This window comes from Rasamsonia emersonii (genome assembly GCF_000968595.1).
Source record: "Rasamsonia emersonii CBS 393.64 chromosome Unknown ctg1118621760584, whole genome shotgun sequence".
Taxonomy (NCBI): domain Eukaryota; kingdom Fungi; phylum Ascomycota; class Eurotiomycetes; order Eurotiales; family Trichocomaceae; genus Rasamsonia; species Rasamsonia emersonii.
The window spans coordinates 1-22,646 of record NW_013562886.1 but is presented as its reverse complement, the minus strand read 5'-3'; the positions used below and the strand labels follow the sequence as shown (position 1 = coordinate 22,646).

The following is a 22,646-nucleotide window of genomic DNA, read 5'->3' as shown; positions in this document are numbered from 1 at the left end:
AATTTTTTTTTAAAAAAAAAGGTGCAGCAAAAATCTAAGACAAGAAGAAAAGGGTACAAAAGGGTATAATATCCTACTGTATGTATGTATGTACAGTATGTTTGTATATCACCGCATGATCAACAGGTATCAACTGCTGAAGCTGACAAACTTCAACTAAATACGTCACCTGGGTACCTAAGTTAGGTGGTAGGTACCAGGTAGGTAGTAATATGGAGGTTAGAAAGTTAATCTCCGTCCCGTGCGCTCTTAATTAAAAGTCAGAGTCAGAGTATATCCCATCCCATCCACGGATATAGTCACTAGCACCATGATATGGTGATACCATCCCGTGTCGAAGGAATAAGCAACTTGCATTAGCGCGAATTTTATTTCGACACCCCTACCAATCTACTCCGTAAGTAATAGTTCTATCTATCTAGATACATACCTAACCTAAATGGCAGGTCCCTTACCTTAGGTAGGTAGGTACAGTACCTAATTTTAGTCTCTTTCTTTTTTTTTTAGGTGGCAGATGTGGAGATGCCACGATTCGCGATTCGTGAAGAATAACTAATAACTATACTTAAATTTAACTGCGGAGGAACAGCTGCCAGCAGCCACAGACCGCTTCCTTTCCTCGATATGGGAAAACCAGGACCCACTGGTACCGGCATCGCGCCGTGTATAAGCGATTTTATTATTAATCCTGAAATGCTGAATGTGTCAAAACTGGGGCAGGGCTACCGGACTTCGGGGTTTATACCTGTCTAATCTCCAGTTTCCAGTTCTCGGTGAAGGAGGAAGGTCAAGGTCAGAATGGAGGGAGGAGGGATGGATCTTTCGTGTTCCATCTCCTTCGATGGCGGCCTGACTGTTTCTGCTGTTTATATATAGGGAGGATCTCCCTTCTCTATGCTCTGTACTCGTCAAACATTGATCGATCGTGACCACATCTTCTACGGTGAAAATGGCGGACACAAAATTCTACGGCTGGTTGGCCCACGACAAGAACAGCGTCAACGGCAACCTCCAATGGGGCCCGTTCGAGCCCAAGCCCTTTACTGAAGACGACGTCGACATCGAGATCACCCACTGCGGCATCTGCTTCTCCGACATCCACACCCTGCGGTCTGGCTGGCACCCGACGAACTACCCCTGCGTTGTCGGCCACGAGATCGTCGGCCGCGCCGTCCGCGTCGGGTCGCGGGCAGCGCAGGAGCGCGGCATCAAGGTCGGCGATCGTGTCGGCGTCGGCGCGCAGGCCAGCAGCTGTCTGAAGCCCGAGTGTGCAGAGTGCACGTCCGGCGAGGAGCCCGGCTGCGCTCATCGCGTCGACACGTACAACTCGGTCTATCCCGACGGAAGCAAGTCCTACGGCGGCTATGCCAACTACAACCGCACCCCGGGCCACTTCGTCTTCAAGATCCCTGATGCGCTCGACTCGGCCGAGGCCGCGCCCATGCTGTGTGGTGGAATCACCGTGTACTCGCCGTTGAAGAAGAACGGATGCGGGACGACGGCGAAGAGGGTGGGCATTGTAGGAATTGGAGGACTGGGTAAGCTTGCCATGAGCTTGCTACTTGCTGCTTCCGTGACGAATTCTCTCTGACCGTGTTTATTTAGGCCACTTTGGACTGCTGTTTGCCAAAGCGCTGGGCGCTGAAAAGGTGGTTGCCATCTCGCGCTCGAGCGCGAAGAAGGCCGACGCCCTGCAAATGGGGGCCGACGAATTCATCGCGACCGGCGAGGAGGAGAACTGGGCGCAGAAGCACGCCGACACGCTCGACCTGATCGTGTCGACGGTGTCGTCCCCGGACATGCCGCTGGCGGGCTACCTGAAGCTGCTGCGGCGGAAGGGCACGTTCGTGCAGGTCGGGGCGCCGGAAGATACGCTGCCCGGGTTCGACGCCTTCTCGCTGATCCTCAAGGGCATCAAGGTGACGGGCAGCCTGATCGGGGCGCCGCACGAGATCGAGGAGATGCTGCAGCTGGCGGCGGACAAGAAGGTGCGGCCGTGGATCCAGCAAGTGCCGATGAAGGAGGCCAACCGGGCGGTGGTGGACATGGCGAATGGGAAGGCGCGGTACCGATACACGCTGGTCAACTAGAGTCAGTTAATAGAATGTGAGAATAGAGTCGTACTCCGGAGTACATCCTGATCGATTCCATCGTCTGTGGTTCAGGCCCGCCATCCAGTTGACAGGCTGTCAGCGACCTGCATTAGCGGGGTTGCCAAGACTCGCCATGTGACGCGGAGAAAAGAAAGCCCGGTCTAGTTGACGAGTTGAGTATAAAATCTGCTTCTTTAAATAGATAAACATTGAATTCTTGCCCAATTGACACCAGGATTCTAAACTCCGTACATTCTGTCAAATTATTCCGTAGACTCGAATTGTTTTACTCCGAAGGTATCTTCCTGACTAAGGGCTTAGTCATGATTTTTTAGCGCAGGGTCCTCGGCCGCTCCACTCCCGCCACGTGACGTGGGGGCGAACCGCGACCCCACCGCATTCGGTTTAGCTCGCCGCACGTGACGGTTCGACAGATTACGGAGTATGTCAAGTCGATCAATTGGCATTCAGCACTGTTAGAGCAGGGAGGCTACACTTTTATTGGTATTAATGGAAGCATAGATTATTATACTAGTACTCTGTACGTAAGTATCTTAGCTGGTGAACAATATCCCTGCTCTGCTCTGGCAGTGTATCCGTTCTCGGCGGTACGCCTAATCGCTCCCCATGGACTAGCCAGCCAATCATGTGCGCAAATCCAGCCGCAGCCGCAGCAAATGCTACATTCCGACAGACTAAACGCTGCTGCGTAGGATAACTTTACATACAGTTAGGCCAGCCAGCATCTGGCAACAAATATCAGCATTGTCCCGGTTTTTTCGTCTTCTTGTCTTCTTTTTCTTATTTATCCCTGATGCTTGACTTTCTGTGATTTTTTTTTTCTGTTTATAGTCAGTCCTGCGCAATGCGGCCCCTTCTGTTTCCGCTTCTGGTGAGCCTCGCCGCCTGCCAGACCTTCCCGGGCTTCCTGTACCAGACGGGCGAGCCGCTCGTCGTCGATTTCAACGGCACGATCGTGGACCATGGTGGCCAGTCGTTGGGGGTTGATCGTACGTTATACCTATTCACATATCGTCGCAGTTTGTGAAACAGCGCTGACTGAGAATCGTCACAACAGAAGTCCAATCCGCCCCCACAGTCGGTCTCTACGACCGCCTGGCCAACGACAACGGGCCCTTTATGTACCTCTACATCGACCCCTCGCCCTACGGCGACAACGGCACGCTCGACGCGCTGCAGATGCTGCAGACGGACCTGACGCTGTCCGACAAGAAGAACAGTAACAATTTCTACGCCCTGACGTCCAACCAGCCGCCTGTCGCGCCGTACATCGCGCCCGACCCCATCGTCGGCCCGCCTACCCACCACTACACGCTGCTGCTGTTCCGCCAGCCGGCCAATTTCTCCATCCCTGCGGAGTTCCGCTATGCTATGCCGCTGAATCGGAGCGACTACACCAACCGCATTGGCTTTAAGCTGCCCCAGTTCGTACGCTCAGCGGGGCTGGAACTGCCGGTTGCGTCGATGTATTTTGACGTGAGTCGCAACGGCGGCAGCAGCAACAGCAGCAGCAGTAGTAGCAGCAATAGCACGTCCGGCAGCAGCACGTCCACGGCGCATGCTTCTGCGGCGGTGCGGACTGTCGTGTCGAGCAGCGTAATGCTGCTTCTGGGGTTGGTGGGGCTGTGGATCGTTGGTTTATGATCGAATACGCGAGAGGATAGATATGCATATTGCGTGGCATATATACTGCATGGACAGGGATTAGTTGGCGTTTATTTGTTCAGGGTGTATAGCAGGACATATATAGATAAAGACTTGTCACCGTTGGTTAGAATGGTTACGATAGAATAATGTAGATAGAAATTAGATAATCCTCTATCTATTTTCCTTCTTAGTCTTTTACCCTATTATTAGGCAACCCTATTTTTTTAAGGATACTAGCAAGGTACTACCCAATCTCTTCTATATACTTAGGAACGTTAGTACCCTTATTAAGAACAAGGATGCTATTCACCTAGGGAGGCAACCCAAAGTATATACTCTTTAAGGATGAGTCAGTTTCTATAGAAAACTCGAGGGGTAAGAAAAAAAAGAGAATAATTTTAAAAAATTATGAGACAAAGAAAGCAAGCATTGCCAGATGTGAAATAATTATCCTAGCAAAGGTTGTTACTGCTGCTGCTATCTCGGATTCTTTTCCTGGCGACAAACAGCACCGGCCCGTTCTCCGATGTCCGGCGGGGAAGCGATAGCAAGACTGGCATATAAACCATAGCTGATCGATCTGTTATACGCTGATCGATCCTATTTCTACTGCAGAATCCACTCTTTTCTTCTTCTACTGCTCAGCGTGCTACTCGTCGACATGCCTCCTGTCTCCCCCCCAGCCCCGCATCCCCAAACCTGGCGTCTGGTGTCCCGCCGTGACGCTCTTCGACCCGGCCACCGACACGCTCGACCTGGCCTCGCAGCGCAAATACTACGCCTACCTGGCACGCTCTGGCCTCGCGGGGCTCGTCATCCTGGGCACCAACGCCGAGGCCTTCCTGCTCACGCGCGAGGAGCGCGCCCAGCTCATCGCGACCGCGCGCGAGGCCGTCGGGCCCGACTTCCCCCTCATGGCCGGCGTGGGCGCCCACTCGACCAAGCAGACGCTCGAACTGGCGCACGACGCGGCCAAAGCAGGCGCAAACTACCTGCTCGTGCTGCCTCCAGCGTACTACGGAAAAGCGACCACGCCATCCGTCGTCAAGCGCTTCTTCGCCGACGTCGCGCGCCAGGCGCCCCTGCCCGTCGTCATCTACAACTTCCCCGGCGTGACCAACGGCGTCGACATCGACTCGGAGACCATGACCGACATCGTGCGCGCGTCTGCCGCAGACTCCCCCTCGGGCGTCAGCAACGTCGTCGGCGTCAAGCTGACCTGCGCGCAGGTCGGCAAGATCACGCGGCTGACGGCCACGTTTGCGCCAGACGAGTTCGCCGTCTATGGCGGACAGTCCGACTTCCTGCTGGGCGGGCTGGCCGTGGGGTCAGCTGGGTGCATCGCGGCGTTCGCTAACGTGTTCCCCAAGACGGTGTCGCGCATCTACGAGCTGTACAAGGCGGGCAAGACGGAGGAGGCGTTGGCGCTGCACCGGAAGGCTGCTCTGGCGGAAAGTCCCTGCAAGAGCGGTATCGCGACGACCAAGTATGCGGCAGCCATCTTTACGGCGCCCAAGGCGGGCATTGAAAACGCTGAAGAGAAGTTCAAGCCGCGCACGCCGTACGAGGAGGCCAGCGAGGCGGCCAAGGAGAATGTCCGCAGGGTGATGGCGGAGGTGGCTGCCATTGAGGAGAGTGTATAACAGGATGAAACTGTATATACAGTAGAACTGTATAGATACAGACAGAGTATAGTGACCTAAAGAGAATATTAAATAGTCGTTAGAAAGAAAGAAAGAAGAATACCCATGGGATTTCTTATCGAGCCAAGCCCCACTTCGGAACCGTCCCGGACAACTTCATCTTTTCTCCGCGCAGTCAGTCGTCAGTCAGTCAGTCAGTCACAGCAAGAATCCTCTTCCTAACAAACCCACTCACTATAAAATAGAGTCTCTGAGCGAAAACAAACAGTCCTGAAAGACTCTGACAGAAAGAAAGCCTCTGAAAGACTCGACGACATGACTGCCGCGCCCCTCCCCCCTCCGTTCACGCACACAACCCCACCGCCCACCCTCCTCGCCCAAGGCGCCGAAGCACGACTATACAAAACGACCTTTCTGAACGACTCGACGCCCGCCGCGCTGAAAGTCCGTCCGTCGAAGCCCTACCGCCACCCCATCCTCGACCGCCGGCTGACGCGGCAGCGCGTGCTGCACGAGGCGCGGTGTCTGGCGAAGCTCGTGCGCGAGGGCGTGCGAGTGCCGGGTGTGCTGGCCGTGGATTGGGAGGGGAGTACGAATACCAGCAGTCAGAATGAGAGACCGGCAGGAGCGTGGCTGCTCATGGAGTGGATTGAAGGGCCTGCAGTGCGGGCAGTGCTGGAGCGATGGGAGACGTGGATGAAGAAGCTGCTCCAGCAGGGAGACAACCAGAACCAGCTCGACGAGATCCAAAAACGAGAAGAGGAGCGCGTCAAGGACCTGATGCGCCGCATTGGTCGCGCCGTAGGCAGCATGCACAAGGCAGGCGTTATCCACGGCGACTTGACGACGAGCAATCTGATCTTGCGCAGCAGTACACCTATCGAGCAGCAGCAGCAATCGTCTTCAGACAGTTCAGAAACGGCAGACGACTCACCCCCCTCCATGACCGGCGACATCGTCCTCATCGACTTCGGCCTCGCCTCGCAGAGCGTGCACGAGGAGGACCGCGCCGTGGATCTGTACGTGCTGGAGCGGGCGTTCGGCAGCACGCATCCGCGGACGGAAAAATTCTTTCACGAGGTACTGCTCCAGGCCTACAAAGAGAGTTTCAAGGGGGCCAGTACGGTGCTGCGTCGGCTGGAGGAGGTGCGTATGCGAGGGCGGAAGAGAAGTATGGTTGGGTAGATGCAGGATTTCTACGTTTTTCTACGTTTTTTTTTTACGAATTTATGCTTATGAATAAATACGATTTGAATGAAGTGAATAAAGTGGAATTCTTATGCATTAAACACCAGTCTATGCTGAACCACATGACCCCATAAAAAAAAAAACAAAAAAGACAAACCCAAACGCCTCGCTGAATGAAACATACTCGCTGAGAAACATCTCGCTGAATAAGACGGCCCGCTGAAAATTATTCTCGATCCCCCGTCTGGATACAGCTGCCCACCTCCGCAAACGCAAAATACCCCTTGCTCTCAATCACGCCGCGGTCCTTGACCACCGCCGTATACTTGACCACCCACTGCGGCTCAATATCGCCCTGCAGGCCGTCGCTCGCATCCGGCGACGACGCCAGAATGCCCGCCCCCTTCTCGCCGGGCCCCAGCAGCTCGCGCGTCGTGCCCCGCGGCAGGATGTCGGTGCAGTCGTTGTGCGTCAGCAGCTGGATCCCTTCCTGCTTGGCGTACAGAATCAGCGACTTGGGCACGACGCAGCAGTCCTTGACGTTGATCTGGTCGACCGAGGGGCGCACGCGCGTGTGCGGCAGGAACTTGGCCAGCCGGTCGCTGCCAAACTCGGCCACGCCCAGCTGCGCGATCATGCCGTTTTGCTGCAGCGTCTCCAGCGTGTGCCATGTGCGGACCATGCTGTCGAAGTCGTCGGGCTCGCTGGTACTACTCCCTCCGCTACCACTACCATCGCTACCACTGCCTGCCCTCGACTGATTATCATCGTCGTTGTCGTTATCTTCTGTCTCGTCATCCGCATCAAACGACACCCCCGGAAACGAGACAATCAGCAGATCGATCGTGTCGATATGCAGCTCCTTCAGCACGAGGTCGATCGCCTGGCGGGTGTGCGCGCATCGCCGCGACGCCGGGATACCAGGGAGGTAGAACAGTTTAACGGTGATGTCGTACTGGCCGCGCTCCTCCGTCAGGCCGGACTGCGTGAAGTCGATCGCGGGGATGTAGAGCGTGTCGCCTTCTGTTTTCGTCCAGTCGCCAGTTTTATTCTCTTGTGATTGCGATTGTGATTGTGATTGCGCCGCCTCCTGCGCAGCGACAAAGTTCGACCGCAGCGAATTGATCAGTTCGACGTTGGACTTTTCCGTCGGTAGCCGGACTACCGACGGGCCGGATTTCATGATATTGCTGCATGGGAAGTCAGCTGTCAGTTAGCTTGTCATGTCGATATGTAGCTGTATGCATGCGTTGCAGGTAGGAAGAATGCAATGATCGGAGGAATCGTATCGCAACGGGGCAGATTGGATTTTTCCGTTCCTTTCGCTCACTCTGGCGGGGTAACTTACGAGGTGGAGAGGATGAGCTTCATCGTGTCAGAAGAGCACGGCTGCCATGCAGTGTCGACTGCGTGTTTTCAACTGTGTGTTTATAATTTTTTTCCCCCCTCTTCAACAAACAGGTAGTCAGCGAGATCAGGTTGGCGCATGAGCAGAGTATGTAGAGCGGGGATGTTCTCCGACAGTCAGCGGGCGGGCAGTAAAGTAAGCTATTAATTACACCGGAGGTAATAGTTATCGTAACAATATTACCTAATATTACCATCCCATCGCTGTGCACTTAATTGATTATTAATAGCAATAATATATCTCTTGAGTTACTGCTTTTTTTCTTTAATGAAGTTGGACATTTTATATCTGACTGCCTACTTACTAAATAAAGAACTTCTGAAGTAGAGCACGGTATAGGTTAAGTAGAAGTTCCTTTGTCGTTTGCATAAGGAGGAGGTTGGCTTTAAAATTAATTAATAAATAGTGGATGAAGGAATTAATTAGAAAGTGTATAATCCGTATATGTAGTATAATATTTCTTCTGCTTGTACTAAAATGGTGACTCTTTTAGCAATCTTATAATTACCAATGTCTGGATACAGCTAGTGGCATGAACCAGCAAGATAGAGACATCCATGTAGAGATGCACGATGCGAAGGATCCTCCCGGACTAATATTGGAAAGAAAATACAGAAGGACTGATCGGGAATTCCTGCATGATGTTATCCGAAACTGTCGGCATCGGTATATACACTCTCGCAGAAATAATCCACATCGTGCTATCTATCAGTCATGCTTCTAATCCCTGGACTTAGTTGGATCCCACGCCACCGGCGAATACTCGTCGGTAGTCAGCGCATCCATGTCCTCCTTGGTCAACTCAAAGTCAAAGATGTCGGCATTCTCCTCGATCCGGCTTGGAGTGACGGACTTGGGCAGCGGAACAAAGTCCTGGTTAGGTTGGACGATTAGTGATCATCAAAGAAGTGAGAATATGAAAGGTCTACCTTCTGCAAGCTCCATCGCAGCAGAATCTGCGCCGGCGTCTTGTGGTACTTCTCTGCCAGCGTCTTGACCACCGGCTCGTCGAACCGCTTGGCCCGAACCACCGGACAGTACGCCTGCACGACGACATTCCGCTTCCTGAGCCAGTTGACAATGTCGGGCCGCGTCAGCCACGGGTGCAGCTCGTACTGCCCCACGTCGATGGCCCCGTCGCCGCCGAGCTTCTTCTGGATGTACTCCTCCAGCTCGTCCAGGTGGTGCACGCCCCAGTTGGACACGCCAATTGACCGCACTTTGCCTGCTTTCTTGGCCTCGACCAGTGCGCGCCAGGTGCCCAGGCGGTCTTCCTTGGACGCGTACGGGTCGTGGATGAGGATTCTAAAAATCAGTTAGAGAGAGGAAGAGAGAGAGGGAGGGAGGGAGACTGAAGAAAAATATAAAAATACTCACAGATCAAAGTACTCTTGCCCCGCCTCGCGAAGGCTCGAGTCAATGGCCGTTTTGCTCTTCTCGTAGCCCAGATGCTTGGACGGGATCTTGGTCGTGAAGAAGATCTCCGACCGCGGAATGCCAGACTCCTTGATGGCCTCACCGCAGGCCTTTTCATTGCGGTACATAATGGCCGAGTCGACCTGTTGCAGTCAGTCAGTTAAGTCCGGACAGAGCAGGGAACAACCTACATGTCGGTACCCAACACTCAACGCCTTCAACACGACGTCTTTGCAGATATCAGCGGGGCTGGATTCCATCAGCATAGACTCGAGCAAGATTCGCAAATCAATTCATACGTTTGATAGACCTATGCGTCAGGTGTGAGTGCTGTCCATGTTTGTACTCTAGCCGTTGTAGTATGTACATACAGTACAGGACAGTATGTATGCACATGTACTGTACTGTACAATTTAATGATTTGAAAGAGGCTCAAACTCACCCCAAAGCCAAGCACAGGCATCTCATACCCGGAGTTCATCCGGTATTTCGTCTGAATGCTCAGTGCAGACGCCATGGTCGCTGCTGGCGCAGAATGGTACTTTGGGGAGGCAGTAGGAGGAATGCTGGGTCGAGGACGTATCAAGACAGGAACCCTTTTGTGCAGCAAGGATACCATGCCAAGGTTCAAACAAATGACGGCAAAAGTAAAGGGATGGATGGACGGCAGTTAACTGCCTGCTCCAGGTACCGAGCAGTGTTTACCTAGGCTAATGGATTATACCCCTCCATCGGACTAATCCCCGCTATCTCCGAACTCGAACATAGTCACCAGAGTTCTCTGTAAACAAAAGCAAGATGACATGCGGAATATGAGCATCAACAGAATGTCAAAAAAAAAAGGGTAAAAAAAAAGTAAAAACATGCAACAGCTGGGATTCGCTGGTGGTCACCCACCCAACTACTAACCAGCCGGCGTGTGGCTTAAGTACGGCTGAGCGGACGGGAAGCCCTGTTTTCCACACCCTATGGTCGCATGTACCAGAGACTTCTGGTAAAAGGTTTATATTGTGCCAGAAGGAATGACAAGACCGAGTTACATGACCAGGAGGGATCTGAATGCCTATAAAAGCAAGGATTAGATTTTGCTCGAAGATATATCATTAAGCTGTCTACTTTATATCGTTTCCAGACGGTTGCTAACAAAGCATTTAAAAAAAGAGAGAGTCAGAAGAGAATCAGTATTAAGATTTATTAATTACCTTGGCTTCTAAAATATACTGGAATTGAATACTTACATACTTAACCTTGAAGGGAGTTGTGTATTATTTTAATAATGACTTACCATACCTATTTACTAAGGTAGTAAGTTATTCAAAAGGAGGAGACTAGCGAGTCTACTAATAATAGTACTACCAGGAGCAGAGGTGATGCCTGAGGTATTTTATTATAAATATCTCCCCAGTCTACGAGAGTACTGCATACATCCCGAACTTATATTTTTTCCCCAATCTTTTCTTTCCGTCAACGATTGACAATGTTGCATCTGTCTCCTTCCCAACACACCAAACTGCGAGATTCGGAACGAAGACATGGAAGATAGCGGTGAAAAAAGGGAAATCGGCTTCTTGGTTCAAGTGGCGATAGAGCTCTTGCAGCGAATAGCCTACAACTTGTACAGCTGTCTCGGGTACGATGACGGCCAGATGCCGTTCTTCCCGGGAGCCAGGATGCCCTTGGGATCGAGCGCGTTCTTGACGGTCTCATTGAAGCGCATCAAGACGTTGCTGTTCCAGTTATACGTTTCGGCGATCTGGTCCATGAGCGCCAGGTGGGTGCGGTATTCGCCCCAGCCGTGCGCCGCGCAGTCCGCAATCAGCGTCTTGATCAGCCAGTGCGCTTTCTGTCTCGACGCGGGGTCTTTCCGGTCGAAGATGATGCAGACGATGTGATCTAAATGTGGCCCCGTCAATTAGCAAATCGATCGATTGAAGAAGATAACTTCGGAGAAAAAAAAAGGGATGTCTGTCGTACGCATCTCCCGCATGCCCACGCAGAACGTGCCGATGAAATCCAGCCCTGCTTCCAGGCATCGTTTCTTGGTGACGGAGTACTGCAGCATCGCATCATCGCCAGAGATCTTGCTGATCGGAGAGAAGAACAGATGGGCGCCGTTGGGGACCCAGTTGAGCCACTTGAGTTCGTCGAACGTGGGGATGCCCTGCAGCGTCTGGTGCCTGGTATGGAGGACACAGTATTCCTGGATGTCCTCCGGAAAGAAGAACCGGGCGCCTTCGACGGCCGAGAACGCTTCTTTGATGATCCCCCAGAGCATGTTCCGGGTTTTCTCCGGTCCCTGGAGCAGATCCATCAGAGGTTAGCCTGTCCTTTTGGACACTGTTTTTGTCGCGACTTACGTAGAGAGCCCCGTAGAAGTTCCATCTTCCGAGGTTCAGCTTTCTGGCAATTGCATCCAGCCCCGCATCATCAATGGGCTCGTTCGACGAGGTGTAGTCGGATTTTTTCCCCATCACTGCTGCGTCCAACAGGATGTGACGGATGGTGGGGACATTCTGGATGATCATTTGCTGCCAGCAGAGCCAAGTCAGTCTGGTGGCCTTCTCCCACGTTCGCGCGTGTTCGGGGACAGACGTACGAGCCGGAGGGGTCGGATGATGTCCACAGCCTTGTGCAGATCTTCCTCCTTGGGGAACGTGATCAGGTAGGCCTGGTATCCGCCGGGATTGGGCATGAGCTACATAATGATCACAGAAGCAGCTGTTAGCACTCCTGGACGGGCAGAGGGAAGGAGATCGAAATCCCAATCGAGGCGCGTCATACCCAGATCCCCATCTTGGTCACAATCCCTACGCTGCCCTGAGAGAAGAGCCCGTCGTTGTACGGGCCAAATCCGTACGGGAAGAGTTGCCAGCACTTGTTTCCCGGTTCCTCATCCAGTCTGACGGGTTTGTCTCCGGGATTCCGTGGCTGTGGCATCGCTCCCATGCCGGTCCGGAGCAACTCGCCATTTGGGAGGACAACCTCCATGCCGCAATGCATCATCCAATGGTCTGTGTCCATTCAATGAGAGATATTCCTCTGCGGTGTCAATCTGGATTGTCAACTGACCTCCATATGGGGTGTACCCAACCCCTCTCTCCAGACAATTCCCCATGACAGAGCCGCCTCCCAAGTCCGGTACCTGTGCGCCCGTCAGCAGGAGCATTCACAACAACCACGGCCGGGAAAACCGACATCGATCCACAACTTATCTCTTAGGTTGTGTTGGACCAAATAATCATGGAGGTTCTTGAACGTAACCCCTGGCTCGACGAGCGCATAGGCCCCTTCCACATTGACTTCCAGGATGCGATTCATGTGCCGTCCCAGATCGACGACCACGCTGCCGCGGAGACGCGGGGCTGCGCCTCCATAGCCAGAATTCCGACCGATCGAGATTGGCCAGAGAGGAATCTGGAACTGGTTGGACAGCTTGACAATCTCCTGGACCTCGGGAACAGACCGGGGGCATATCACGGCCGATGCCAGCAGATGATCCTTTTCCAAGAGGTAATGGGGATCATGGGCATATGGCTGGTTCAGATACGAGCCGTCTGGGGCTGCTCGATCGAGTCAATGACCGTAACATTGTTTCCGACGATTTCGCGAATGTGGCTGATATATCGTTCAAAGGTCTCTGGGTCGGTGTTGGGCGGTAGTGCGAGAGGCGTGCCTTGGCGGACCATTGTATGTATGTACCGTACAAGTGCATGCACACATCAATAGACTTGAAGACTGTAACGCTTCCTTGCAGACCGCAGCAGGGCGTGTGAAAAGACATATTGGTTTGTTGAAGGAAGGCCACGCTTCCCCCACCCCCGCTCCGCCCTCGTATATGGACTCGGGATATTTCCACAGTGGAGATGATCATCATCATCATCAGACAGTGACGGCAGTGATCCATCACTTGTATTCTTCTCTATACAGGTTCACACTCCAAGATCTCCGGTGGACTATCAATAAAGTTCTTCCCCCCCCCCACAATGAGAGTGAGATGCGGGGAAATCAGATCGGGGTGGAAGGTGCATCCTGACTCACGCAATCAAAGGTATTTGAGGCCACGGATGAAGTCGGTGGAGAGGCTGGATGATTGATCCTTTTCTGGTTCACTCATCCTACCTCAGCGCAGCCATGGAGAAGAACCATACCTTGATCGGTGCCGCCCTCGTCACCGTCGCCAGATACATTCCCCATGATCTGGCGAACAACCTCGACCAGAATCATACATTTTCCGTCCTGGGCAACATATCGTTTCGCACATGCTTAGCGGCATTGTGGTGTGTGTATCTGGCCCAGATCGTCTACTGTATTTTCTTCCACCCGCTCCGAAAAGTGCCTGGCCCGTTGCTGGCCCGTTTCAGCCAGAGCTGGCGCAACATTCGATACTTCCGAGGCTCATGGCATCACTACGTCGTGCAGCTCCACCGCACGTACGGAAGCGTGGTGCGCATCGCCCCAAACGAGGTCAGCTTCGTCGATAGCTCGGCGCTGAAGGCTCTCTACGGACTGGGAAAGCAAGTGCAAAAGGTATGTATGTGTCGATGATGAGATGCCGCCGCCCTATGGGTTCTGTTCTGTTCTGTTCTGTTCTGTTCCTAACTGCTGGGCAGTCGAACTGGTACGACACCTGGATCGTGCCGAACATGACAGCTTCTTTGCGGCAACCGACATCAAGCTGCACCGGCACCTGAGGTCTCGCGTCTCTGCTGCGTACTCGATGAGTTCCATCCTTTCCATGGAGCCCTTCATCCAGGATGTTGCGACGGAAACGTGGGCGAAATTCCGGCAGTTCAGCCGGGCTGGCAAGCCGGTGCCCATGCATCTCTGGGCGAATTAATTCGCCTTCGACATCGTGGGACAGCTGGCACTGGGGGGCAAGATCGGCTTCATCGAGCAAGGTCGAGACGTGGACGGGATCATCCGAAGCATCCACGATGGGTTCTATCTCATGGCCAACATGGGAAATATCCCCGGGCAGATGTTCTGGATCAACAATGCCCTGGCCCAGTGGCTCATCAAGAGATTCGGTGGCAAACGCCTCAACTCTTTCTCCATCTTCCTTGACTGGCTGGATCGTCGTGTGTCGGAGCGGATGAAGAACGGCCTGGGGGACAGACGCAAAGATATGCTCCAGCATTTTATCGAGGCAAAGGACATGGACGGCAAACCGGTTTGGAAGGGAGACGTCATGATCGAGGGCGTGAATATTCTCGGTGCGGGGGCCGATACGACTTCGATTGTCATTCTGGCGGTTCTTAGTGCTCTGCTCCTGCATCGTCCTGAACGCCAGAAGCTGCAGCAGGAGATCGATCAGGCGTATACCAGTTTGGGCCTGCAGGACCCTGGGCAGGAGATATCGTTCAAGGACGCTGAAAGGCTGCCATATCTGTCCGCGGTGATCAAGGAGAGCATGAGGCTGCACCCATCCATCTCCTATCAATTGCCACGCGTGGTGCCTTCCTCTGGTGTCCAAATCGGCCCGTATTACATGAGGCCAGGAACGATCTGCAGTATCAGCGCGACTTCCATGAACCGTTCGAAGGAGATATTCGGTGACGACGCAGATGAATGGAAACCGGAGCGCTGGATTGCCTCGAACGAGGAAGAAAAAGAACGGATATCGACCATGAACAGTCTTTTAACAACAGTAAGTTCCCATTCAAGAGTGAGTTTCAATACAGGTGCTAATATATGTATACTCACCCACAGTTCGGAATGGGAAGTCGCAGCTGTGTCGGTAAGAATATTGCGCTGGTCGAAGTGCACAAGTTCATCGCCCAGTTCTTGCGGCACTTTGATGCAGACGTGGTCAATCCAGAACGACCGTGGGTGACCAAATCCCAGTGGTTTTCCATCCAAAAGGACTTCTGGATTACAAACAAAGAGCGCGGGCATTAAAATGACTTACTTGGACATCTCCCATACGGAGCTCATTTTCGGAATCATGATGACTCTGTTCTGACTATTTTTTTGATCATGAAATCTGCTATTCACTTCAATTTCCTCCAGCTTTTCAGCTCTTCAGCAAGCAGCACTCTCTTCCAGCAATAGGATATAAATCCACACTCCCGGACCCAACGAACTATAATGCTACAAGTTGAATCAATCCGTCTGTTCTCAATTGAGATGCGAAACAAGTTCCATTACTTCCTCGAAATACTTTAGCAGTCTAGTTTAATCACGAATTTGCCGATCACCTGCGTGAGGAAGGTCAGCGCACAAATACATATACTGCAGCAGAGTGGAAGGGACTCTGACGAACCTGGTTGGTAGATGCGTGTGGATTCGCGATTTCCATGATGCGATCCAACGTCGTCAGGTGTACTCGGTGAATCACTTCTCTCCTGCGGACGAAATCAACGGCCTCTTGGATATCGCCCCTGCTCCCGACCATGGAGCCGACGATGCGGAATCCACGGTCAATCAACGCCAGCGGATGAAAGTGAACAGACTGCGAAGGCGGAGGGATGCCGACACAAACCAGGGTCCCAAACGGGGCCAGCATGTCCAGGGCATCCTGGTACGCTTGAGCAGAGCCCGCAGTGACAAGAACGGCGCTGGCGCCTTGACCCCCTGTCAATCGCTTCACAGCCGCCGAGATGTCATTCTCCTTGCTCACATCCAGGTAGGCTTCGGCCTGCAGCCCTAAGCAGTACTCCCTCTTCTGGCTCCCCGAATCAATAGCCAAGACTCTGTATCCCATTGCCCGGCCATACTGAATCCCCAAGGCTCCCAGTCCTCCACCAGCTCCCGATATGACGATCCACTGGCCAGGGGGCGCACCACAGATCTTGAGCACTTTGTATGCTGTGACTCCACCGCACATGATCGGAGCCAATTCCTCGTCCGAGGGGCCTTCGGGCAGTCGAATCATATACCGGAACGGGACGACCGTGAACTCGGCAAAGGTGCCATCGACCCTGCGTCCGGAGTGTATCTGTGCCACGCAGCGCGTCTCTCCGCCGTCACGGAGACACATTGCACAGCTTCTGCACGTGTCCCTGACCCACGAGATGCCAACCCTCTGGCCGAGCGGGACATCGGACTCCGTCAGCGAGGAGCCTCGTTTGACGACCCGTCCGATTCCCTCGTGTCCGAGGATCCGGCATGCCGGCCCAAGCTCTCCAGAAGCCAACGCCAAATCCGTCCCACAGATTCCGGTCGCCGACAGCCTGACCAGAAGATCCGTCGGGCCCGGTTCCGGCAGAGGAATGTCTTCGATCTCGAAAAGAGGGGCCTTGCCTTGCCTCTGATGTCATTGACAAGTTCGTCAGTAGTAGTACTATTACGGTGGATGGTTGTCAACCGACGTACCTTGAGCACGGCTGCCCTTTGACGGAGGGGTAGTTGCATCGTCATCATCGATCCCAGGATCGTCACGGAGGATGAAGATGATAGATTCAACAAGCGCACCTGGCGGCATCTCCATAAATTCCTCGGTGCCAGCGCCTGCCGGACAATGAAGCTTCTGTTTCAATCCCGACATCCTCGTGGAGTATACTGTGGGAATTTCCCGCTCCAACATTGTTGGGGAAAGTCCGCCGCCCCAGTCACATCAGACAGAGTTGATAGCAAAGGGACCACAAAATAAGACTTCCCTAACCTAGCTGTCAATTGTTGAGATCGAACCATGAGTCTGTACGAGTTGCGTCGACAGGCTTGGAAGTATGACTTTGGGTTAGGAACTATTAGTTCGATGCTAACCATGCTTTTCCAGCTCCTCCATTTTGTCGTTATATTTATGCCTCCCCAGATGCAAGATGCAAGATGAGCAAGAATGCAGGATATTAAGACTCTCGAGTAATGATCTCTCCTGTTTTGGTTAACGAGGGAGTCGTGAATCCATATTATATTATAGTTCTTGTTAGGGGTGGTAGGGATGCACACGGTAATATCACGTTGATTTAAAAGAAACAAAAATGGCCTTATTTTTTTTGAAAACAGTGACTATGCGTTGGGGGGGTGGAAAAAAAGGAAATTTATTTCTCTACTTTTGGCGCAATTGTCTTTTCGTCTTTTTGCTCTTTTGGTGGTTTAAAAATTGTTAAAAAAAAGAAAAAAAATGATGAACATTTTAAAAAATCGTGTAATTGCATTACATTGAAAGTTCTCCATCCATGCCCGGCAGAGTCGATTCCGGGGAAGAACGCATAGCATCCAATAATAATTAATCATGTACAGTATCGATGATTATTATTTATTTTCTGGATCGCTCCCCACAGGATCTCCACGCGCGGGAAAGAGAAAGCGGGGTAAAAAAAAATAAAATACCGGGAAAGAAAGGAGTTGCTCAGGGTCCTGCTGACCTTCTCTAATTTCCTATATCCATAATAATATATTGTGATTACTACTACAACTAATTAATCCATAATACATACTCAATACATGTACTCTTGAAGGCCGCTTCCATACCCCCCAGACCGACCCGTCACGGAGATAGATCATCCACAACAGATCCGATGAATGAATCATGCCCATGGCGTCCGACTCGACATTGCAATGCTCCATATGTTCTGCGAGTTTCCGTCGTCTCGAGCACCTCCAGCGCCACCTGGCTTCGCGTATGTCCTCGACACCCGTTTTATATCCTACCTGCCCATGGTTACTTGTACTTTTCCTTGTTGATGAGGCTAGCTAACTCCTGGCTGCCAAGATGGACCTGGACGACCATTTGAATGCACCTTCTGTGGACGGACGTTTAAGCGCAGGTACTGTACATTACCTACATATACCGACCCTTCATGGCGATCACGTATTGTCTAATGGGGAGGAGCAGAGACGTTCTGAAACGGCATTGGAAAACATGAAAGCCCTGTCTGAGCAGCGGGGTCGACATCCTCGACGCGCAGAACGCCAGCAGAGGGAAGAAACGGAAAGCCTGTGACCGATGTGTCCGGCTCAAGAAGGCCTGCAGCGCTGGATATCCCTGCGAATCCTGCCAGTCGCGGCAGGAGACCTGTTCCTACTGGAGACTGGCCGACGCTGGACACGCGGAGACCAGCAGCAAGTTTCCCCATCGAGCCACCCTCGCTCCTTGCGCACCGGCTCCGACTCATGCGGATGCGACCGTGGGCCTGGCTGGCCATGGAGAAGACGGAGCGGTTGAGATGCCATCGTCATCATCATCCAACGAGGCGCTGAGCTTCCACCCATCGACCGGACCAGTCCTGACGGGAGAAGAATCCTGCAGTCTCCCGAGTCCGTCCGAGGACGTGCCCACGGACATGCCCTTCGGATTCGACTACATCGACTGGGACCTGTCTCCGTCCGTGCTGTGCTCGTCCGAGAACGAACCGCGCGATCTCGCCCAGGCGGCGACCCTGGAGAAGAAGCTGCGGAAGCTGGAGTTCCTCACCCGGTTCACCAGCGTGAATGGCTTCGCCGACTCGTTTGAATGCGGGACCCATTCCCAGCGGCAGCAGATCGCTCTCGACCCCGAGGCCGAGGCCGATCCCTGCCCTGGCCTGCCTGGTGCAGTTTCAAGCCATGACGGGGCCAGCCTCATCAGACCGCCACCCGAGAATCTCGATCTCGATCTCGATTTCGACCCGAGTTTGCTGATTGGACATGACGACGAGGTTCACGAGCGACTCGGGCGGCTGAGTCGCGGACTGGCCCTTGAGGCAAGTCCGGGGACCAGCGAAATGGTTGCCAAAACGCCGTCGTCGTGGACGAACTGGCCTTTCGATCCGCTGGCGATCAAGACTCACGAGATCGTGGATCGGCTCAAACAGGCCACCTGCCGCAAATCCGATCACAGCATCATATCCATGAACTGGTCGCGCCTGATGGAGGAGGTATGCGTCCAGTTCTTTGCGCCGCGGAATCTGCGGCGGTTCCTCCAACTCTTCTGGTCGCTGTGGTATCCGAACTGCCCGATTGTCCACAAGCCGACGTTCAACGCACAGGGATCGTCCGCGGTGCTGCTGGCGGCAATGGTCATCATCGGGGCCTGTCTGTCCCCTCACGAGTCGGACCATGAGACTGCGAAACTGTGGTTTAACGGGGTCGAGGAGATGGCCTTCAACGACGAGTGGATTCGCGAAGATCCCATGTCCGGACCCCTACGCCGCTCCGAAACCGGGGCCGCCAGACGCAAGAGACTCCAGCTGCTCCAGTCAGTATATCTGGTCTGCCTGTTCCAGAACTGGGAGGGTTCGGATGAAGCGAAGCGGCGGATCCGGCGGTACCGCTAACCCACAGTGATCACGGTAAGGACGCCTGTCGATTCCTCTGCTGCATGTCGGGCATTCTGTTGAGAGCGCTTGTCAGGTCGCCAGGAACTTTGGGATGAGCAGTGCGACCCATCGAGACCTCCCCTGCGGGGCTCTCTCGCAGTCGTGGTGGTCTCAATTCATCGCGGAGGAGGAGTTGATCCGGTACGAATGCGCATTCATGTCATGTCATGTCATGGCTAACGATGGCGACAAGCACGCTCACCTACGTTTTTCTCCTCGACACCGGCTTTGCCATCTTCTACAACACGCCGCCCCGCATGGTCATTGCGGAATTGCAGATGGACCTGACGTGCCCGGAGATCTGCTTCCAGGCGTCGACGGCCAACGAGTGTCTGGCGCATTTCCGAGCCTGGGTCACCACGCGGACCTGGCCAGGGACGCCGTCGCTCCATTCCGCTGTCTGCCGGATCTGTCAGGCAGACAGCAGCATGGATGGCGAACTGAAGAGCGCGTCGGGCCAAACCACACTTCGTGTCCTTACTCGTTTGCGTTTGCATGCAGTCTGCGTGCGCGACGAAAAGAAGACTTCTTCCCATCGGTGTCGGCAAAGTATATAGCTGATGATGCTTGCCGTGCCCTCGCGACACTATGTCGGATGTACAACGATTTGGGCTCCGTCGCACGCGACCGGAAAGAGGGGAATCTGAACAGCATCAACTTTCCGGAGCTGCACGAGTTATCTCCATTCGCGTCCTCAGAGTCATCGACCGTGCCAGCAGCCAAAGATGAAGAAGAACTGAAAGCGCGTCTCTACCACTTGGCAGAATATGAGCGGAAAAGATTGGAGGTTGCGTTGACAGAATTGGAAAAGGTAGTCGAGCCCGACGTCACGAGCATGCTCAAGGTTTTCGTAGGAGCGACAGACCTTTTCTGCCAGATTTACCTTTTCAAAGACATTGCTAGTCAGCGAACTTCGTAGCTTTAGCAGTGGAGAGATTAGCAAGATGTGTCTAAACCGTTTATAAGAATGAAATCGATCGTCTTCATTTCACTAGTTTATTACCTGTATCAGGCCACCGTAGCATTCCTGAAATGGATACAAATCGCCCCTTTTATTATTTTGTTTTCTTCACTGCACCGGCGTCAAGAGGACTGGGAGTGGAGACTTGGCCCAGACCACGTACGTCTCCTTGTCTTCCCACTTGCCAATTGACTCAATTCCCTCGGGAAAAGACAGGTCAAAGTGGTAGAAGAGGCGGCCCAGTATAAGCACAATCTCCATTTTTGCCAAATTCTTTCCAATGCAGTCTCGGGGGCCTTGTAAGAACGGCCGAAACGCGTCTCTCCGGTCGTTGCGAAAGCGGGCCGCTTCAGGAGCATTATCTGGGTCAAGCCACCGCTCCAATACAAAACGGGTGGGATCCGTAAAATGTGTTGGCGATAAATGGGCAGCCCATGGCATGTATGAGACAATAGTCTTCATAGGTCAGGGTCAGCCTCGTACTCGTAGACGCAATACGGGTATCATATAACTTACGCCCTCTGGGAAAAATGCGCCACAGATGGTCACTCCTCCTGGTGGTACTAGTCTTGTGACACCTAACGGCAGCGGAGATGTCAGTCTCATTCCCTCCTTGATTGCTGCCCCGAGAATAGGCAGCGCCATTAACTTTCTTGCGTCCATGTCCTCTTCGCTCGGGAAAGCACTACGGACTTCTTTCGTGACTCGTGCAAGGATCGCAGGGTTTTGAAGCAAGTGAAAGACTATCCCCATGATTGTTGACTGGACAGTGTGGCTGCCGGCAACAATCAAGGTTGCTGCATTTATCTCAATTTCGCCGTCAGTGAGCCCCTTTTTCGATTTTTGAAGGTGTGAAAGAAAGTCTGGGCGCTCAACGGACACACTCAGGCGGGTTTGCACTTTCTCCCGTGTGGTTGCTTGGTGCTTTGCCAGCATTTCCTGTGCGGATTTTGGTATCGTTTTCAAAAGAAGCTGGAAAAGCCAGGGATAGAAGCGACAGGCCGCTAGCTGGACCTTGGCCTTCAATGAGAAAACCAACATTCCCACCCATTCGTGGTAACGATCATTTTCTAGGCAGCCAAAATCCTCTCCAAAGCTAAGCGAGCAGATAATGTCGAAAGTGCAGTAGCTGATCCATTGCTGTAGGTCTACAGTCTCTCCTCGTTTCGCAGCACGGGCTTTCAGATGCGCCACCATCTTGTCAACATATGAGGTCACCAAAGGCTCTTGGGCTGCGAGAGCTTGGTTGCTAAAGCAATATGAGTATGCTTTGCGAATCCGTGCGTGGTCTTCATCTCCAGCCTCAAGGATTGAAATCGGCTGTCCAGGTTTGGGCGGAGGCTGGCGGATTGGATCCTTTGGTAGGCCTTTGAGATGAGGGTTTGGTCGCTTGTTGTAAATATCTCGCACGGAATCAGGATTGATAAAAGACACCTCATTCGGAGCAACGCGTACAGTCTCGCCGTATACTTCGTGAAAATGCTTGATTTTATGGGCAAGCTGGCCTGATCGGCAAGCAAACATATAGGGCAAGCGGGTAAGAGCCCAGAGTCGAGGACCATTGTAGCGTGAGAGAGGATGAAAATAGAGTCTCTTGACGGCTAGTAGCAGAGCGGCCTGGAGAGATGAGACAAGGTCAGAGGGAACTTGGAGCCGCTAGAAGAACATGACATGTCGCATACCAGAGCAGCGGTAAGAATTGAGGCCAGCAACTGTCTTTCAGATGCCATTCTGCTTGCTTTTTTTTCCCAAGACGATGGCGATTCGCAAAGTGTGATAAACGTTCTTCTTTCTGGCAGAAATGACCACAATGAGAGTCGACAGGGAGCTCGATAGCTAGCTTCACAGTCCTCTGATCAAGGAGCGTTAGCTTTACACACTGAAAGGATGGTAAGTCTGAATGATGGTGCTATCCGCTCTCTGATCTGATGGCTCAGCTCAAAGGCTGGAGGATGTCCAAAGTGTCCTAAGTATGTCGGGGAAGAGGGAAGCAAGCAACGGGTGTACGGCGGACTATTGGAGCGACGTCGG

The 22,646-nt window shown here is 53.0% G+C and overlaps 10 protein-coding genes across 10 annotated transcripts; 5 read left to right on the top strand and 5 right to left on the bottom strand.

The window, feature by feature from the left end:
* Positions 1-949: 949 nt before the first annotated feature.
* T310_7760 (uncharacterized protein) lies at positions 950-2,090 on the top strand (the record flags this gene model as incomplete). The annotated part of the gene is made up of 2 exons (XM_013469460.1): positions 950-1,538; positions 1,633-2,090. 2 exons carry the CDS (start codon positions 950-952, stop codon positions 2,088-2,090), a joined length of 1,047 nt encoding a protein of 348 aa, XP_013324914.1.
* Positions 2,091-2,958: 868 nt separating this feature from the next.
* Positions 2,959-5,404, top strand: T310_7759 (Dihydrodipicolinate synthetase family protein; the record flags this gene model as incomplete). Its single annotated transcript, XM_013469459.1, has 5 exons — positions 2,959-3,103; positions 3,172-3,590; positions 3,816-3,884; positions 4,076-4,136; positions 4,377-5,404. The coding sequence occupies 5 exons, from the start codon at positions 2,959-2,961 to the stop codon at positions 5,402-5,404; spliced, it is 1,722 nt and encodes a 573-aa protein (XP_013324913.1).
* Positions 5,405-5,719: 315 nt separating this feature from the next.
* On the top strand, positions 5,720-6,589 carry T310_7758 (Non-specific serine/threonine protein kinase; the record flags this gene model as incomplete). Its single annotated transcript, XM_013469458.1, has 1 exon — positions 5,720-6,589. The coding sequence occupies one exon, from the start codon at positions 5,720-5,722 to the stop codon at positions 6,587-6,589; it is 870 nt and encodes a 289-aa protein (XP_013324912.1).
* A 229-nt stretch (positions 6,590-6,818) lies between these two features.
* T310_7757 (5-formyltetrahydrofolate cyclo-ligase) lies at positions 6,819-7,963 on the bottom strand (the record flags this gene model as incomplete). The annotated part of the gene is made up of 2 exons (XM_013469457.1): positions 6,819-7,782; positions 7,941-7,963. The coding sequence occupies 2 exons, from the start codon at positions 7,961-7,963 to the stop codon at positions 6,819-6,821; spliced, it is 987 nt and encodes a 328-aa protein (XP_013324911.1).
* Positions 7,964-8,720: 757 nt separating this feature from the next.
* On the bottom strand, positions 8,721-9,933 carry T310_7756 (uncharacterized protein; the record flags this gene model as incomplete). The annotated part of the gene is made up of 5 exons (XM_013469456.1): positions 8,721-8,873; positions 8,930-9,305; positions 9,378-9,559; positions 9,608-9,665; positions 9,788-9,933. 5 exons carry the CDS (start codon positions 9,931-9,933, stop codon positions 8,721-8,723), a joined length of 915 nt encoding a protein of 304 aa, XP_013324910.1.
* A 725-nt stretch (positions 9,934-10,658) lies between these two features.
* On the bottom strand, positions 10,659-13,197 carry T310_7755 (Vanillyl-alcohol oxidase; the record flags this gene model as incomplete). The annotated part of the gene is made up of 10 exons (XM_013469455.1): positions 10,659-10,663; positions 10,702-10,706; positions 11,027-11,309; positions 11,391-11,712; positions 11,774-11,929; positions 12,013-12,111; positions 12,198-12,427; positions 12,486-12,558; positions 12,612-12,976; positions 13,116-13,197. The coding sequence occupies 10 exons, from the start codon at positions 13,195-13,197 to the stop codon at positions 10,659-10,661; spliced, it is 1,620 nt and encodes a 539-aa protein (XP_013324909.1).
* Positions 13,198-13,547: 350 nt separating this feature from the next.
* T310_7754 (Uncharacterized protein) lies at positions 13,548-15,314 on the top strand (the record flags this gene model as incomplete). The annotated part of the gene is made up of 3 exons (XM_013469454.1): positions 13,548-13,943; positions 14,278-15,063; positions 15,126-15,314. 3 exons carry the CDS (start codon positions 13,548-13,550, stop codon positions 15,312-15,314), a joined length of 1,371 nt encoding a protein of 456 aa, XP_013324908.1.
* A 313-nt stretch (positions 15,315-15,627) lies between these two features.
* T310_7753 (Alcohol dehydrogenase) lies at positions 15,628-16,941 on the bottom strand (the record flags this gene model as incomplete). The annotated part of the gene is made up of 2 exons (XM_013469453.1): positions 15,628-16,658; positions 16,731-16,941. The coding sequence occupies 2 exons, from the start codon at positions 16,939-16,941 to the stop codon at positions 15,628-15,630; spliced, it is 1,242 nt and encodes a 413-aa protein (XP_013324907.1).
* A 945-nt stretch (positions 16,942-17,886) lies between these two features.
* On the top strand, positions 17,887-20,573 carry T310_7752 (uncharacterized protein; the record flags this gene model as incomplete). The annotated part of the gene is made up of 4 exons (XM_013469452.1): positions 17,887-17,977; positions 18,070-18,124; positions 18,241-19,533; positions 19,697-20,573. 4 exons carry the CDS (start codon positions 17,887-17,889, stop codon positions 20,571-20,573), a joined length of 2,316 nt encoding a protein of 771 aa, XP_013324906.1.
* Positions 20,574-20,723: 150 nt separating this feature from the next.
* On the bottom strand, positions 20,724-22,345 carry T310_7751 (Benzoate 4-monooxygenase cytochrome P450; the record flags this gene model as incomplete). The annotated part of the gene is made up of 3 exons (XM_013469451.1): positions 20,724-21,071; positions 21,132-22,232; positions 22,298-22,345. The coding sequence occupies 3 exons, from the start codon at positions 22,343-22,345 to the stop codon at positions 20,724-20,726; spliced, it is 1,497 nt and encodes a 498-aa protein (XP_013324905.1).
* Between the last annotated feature and the right edge of the window lie 301 nt (positions 22,346-22,646).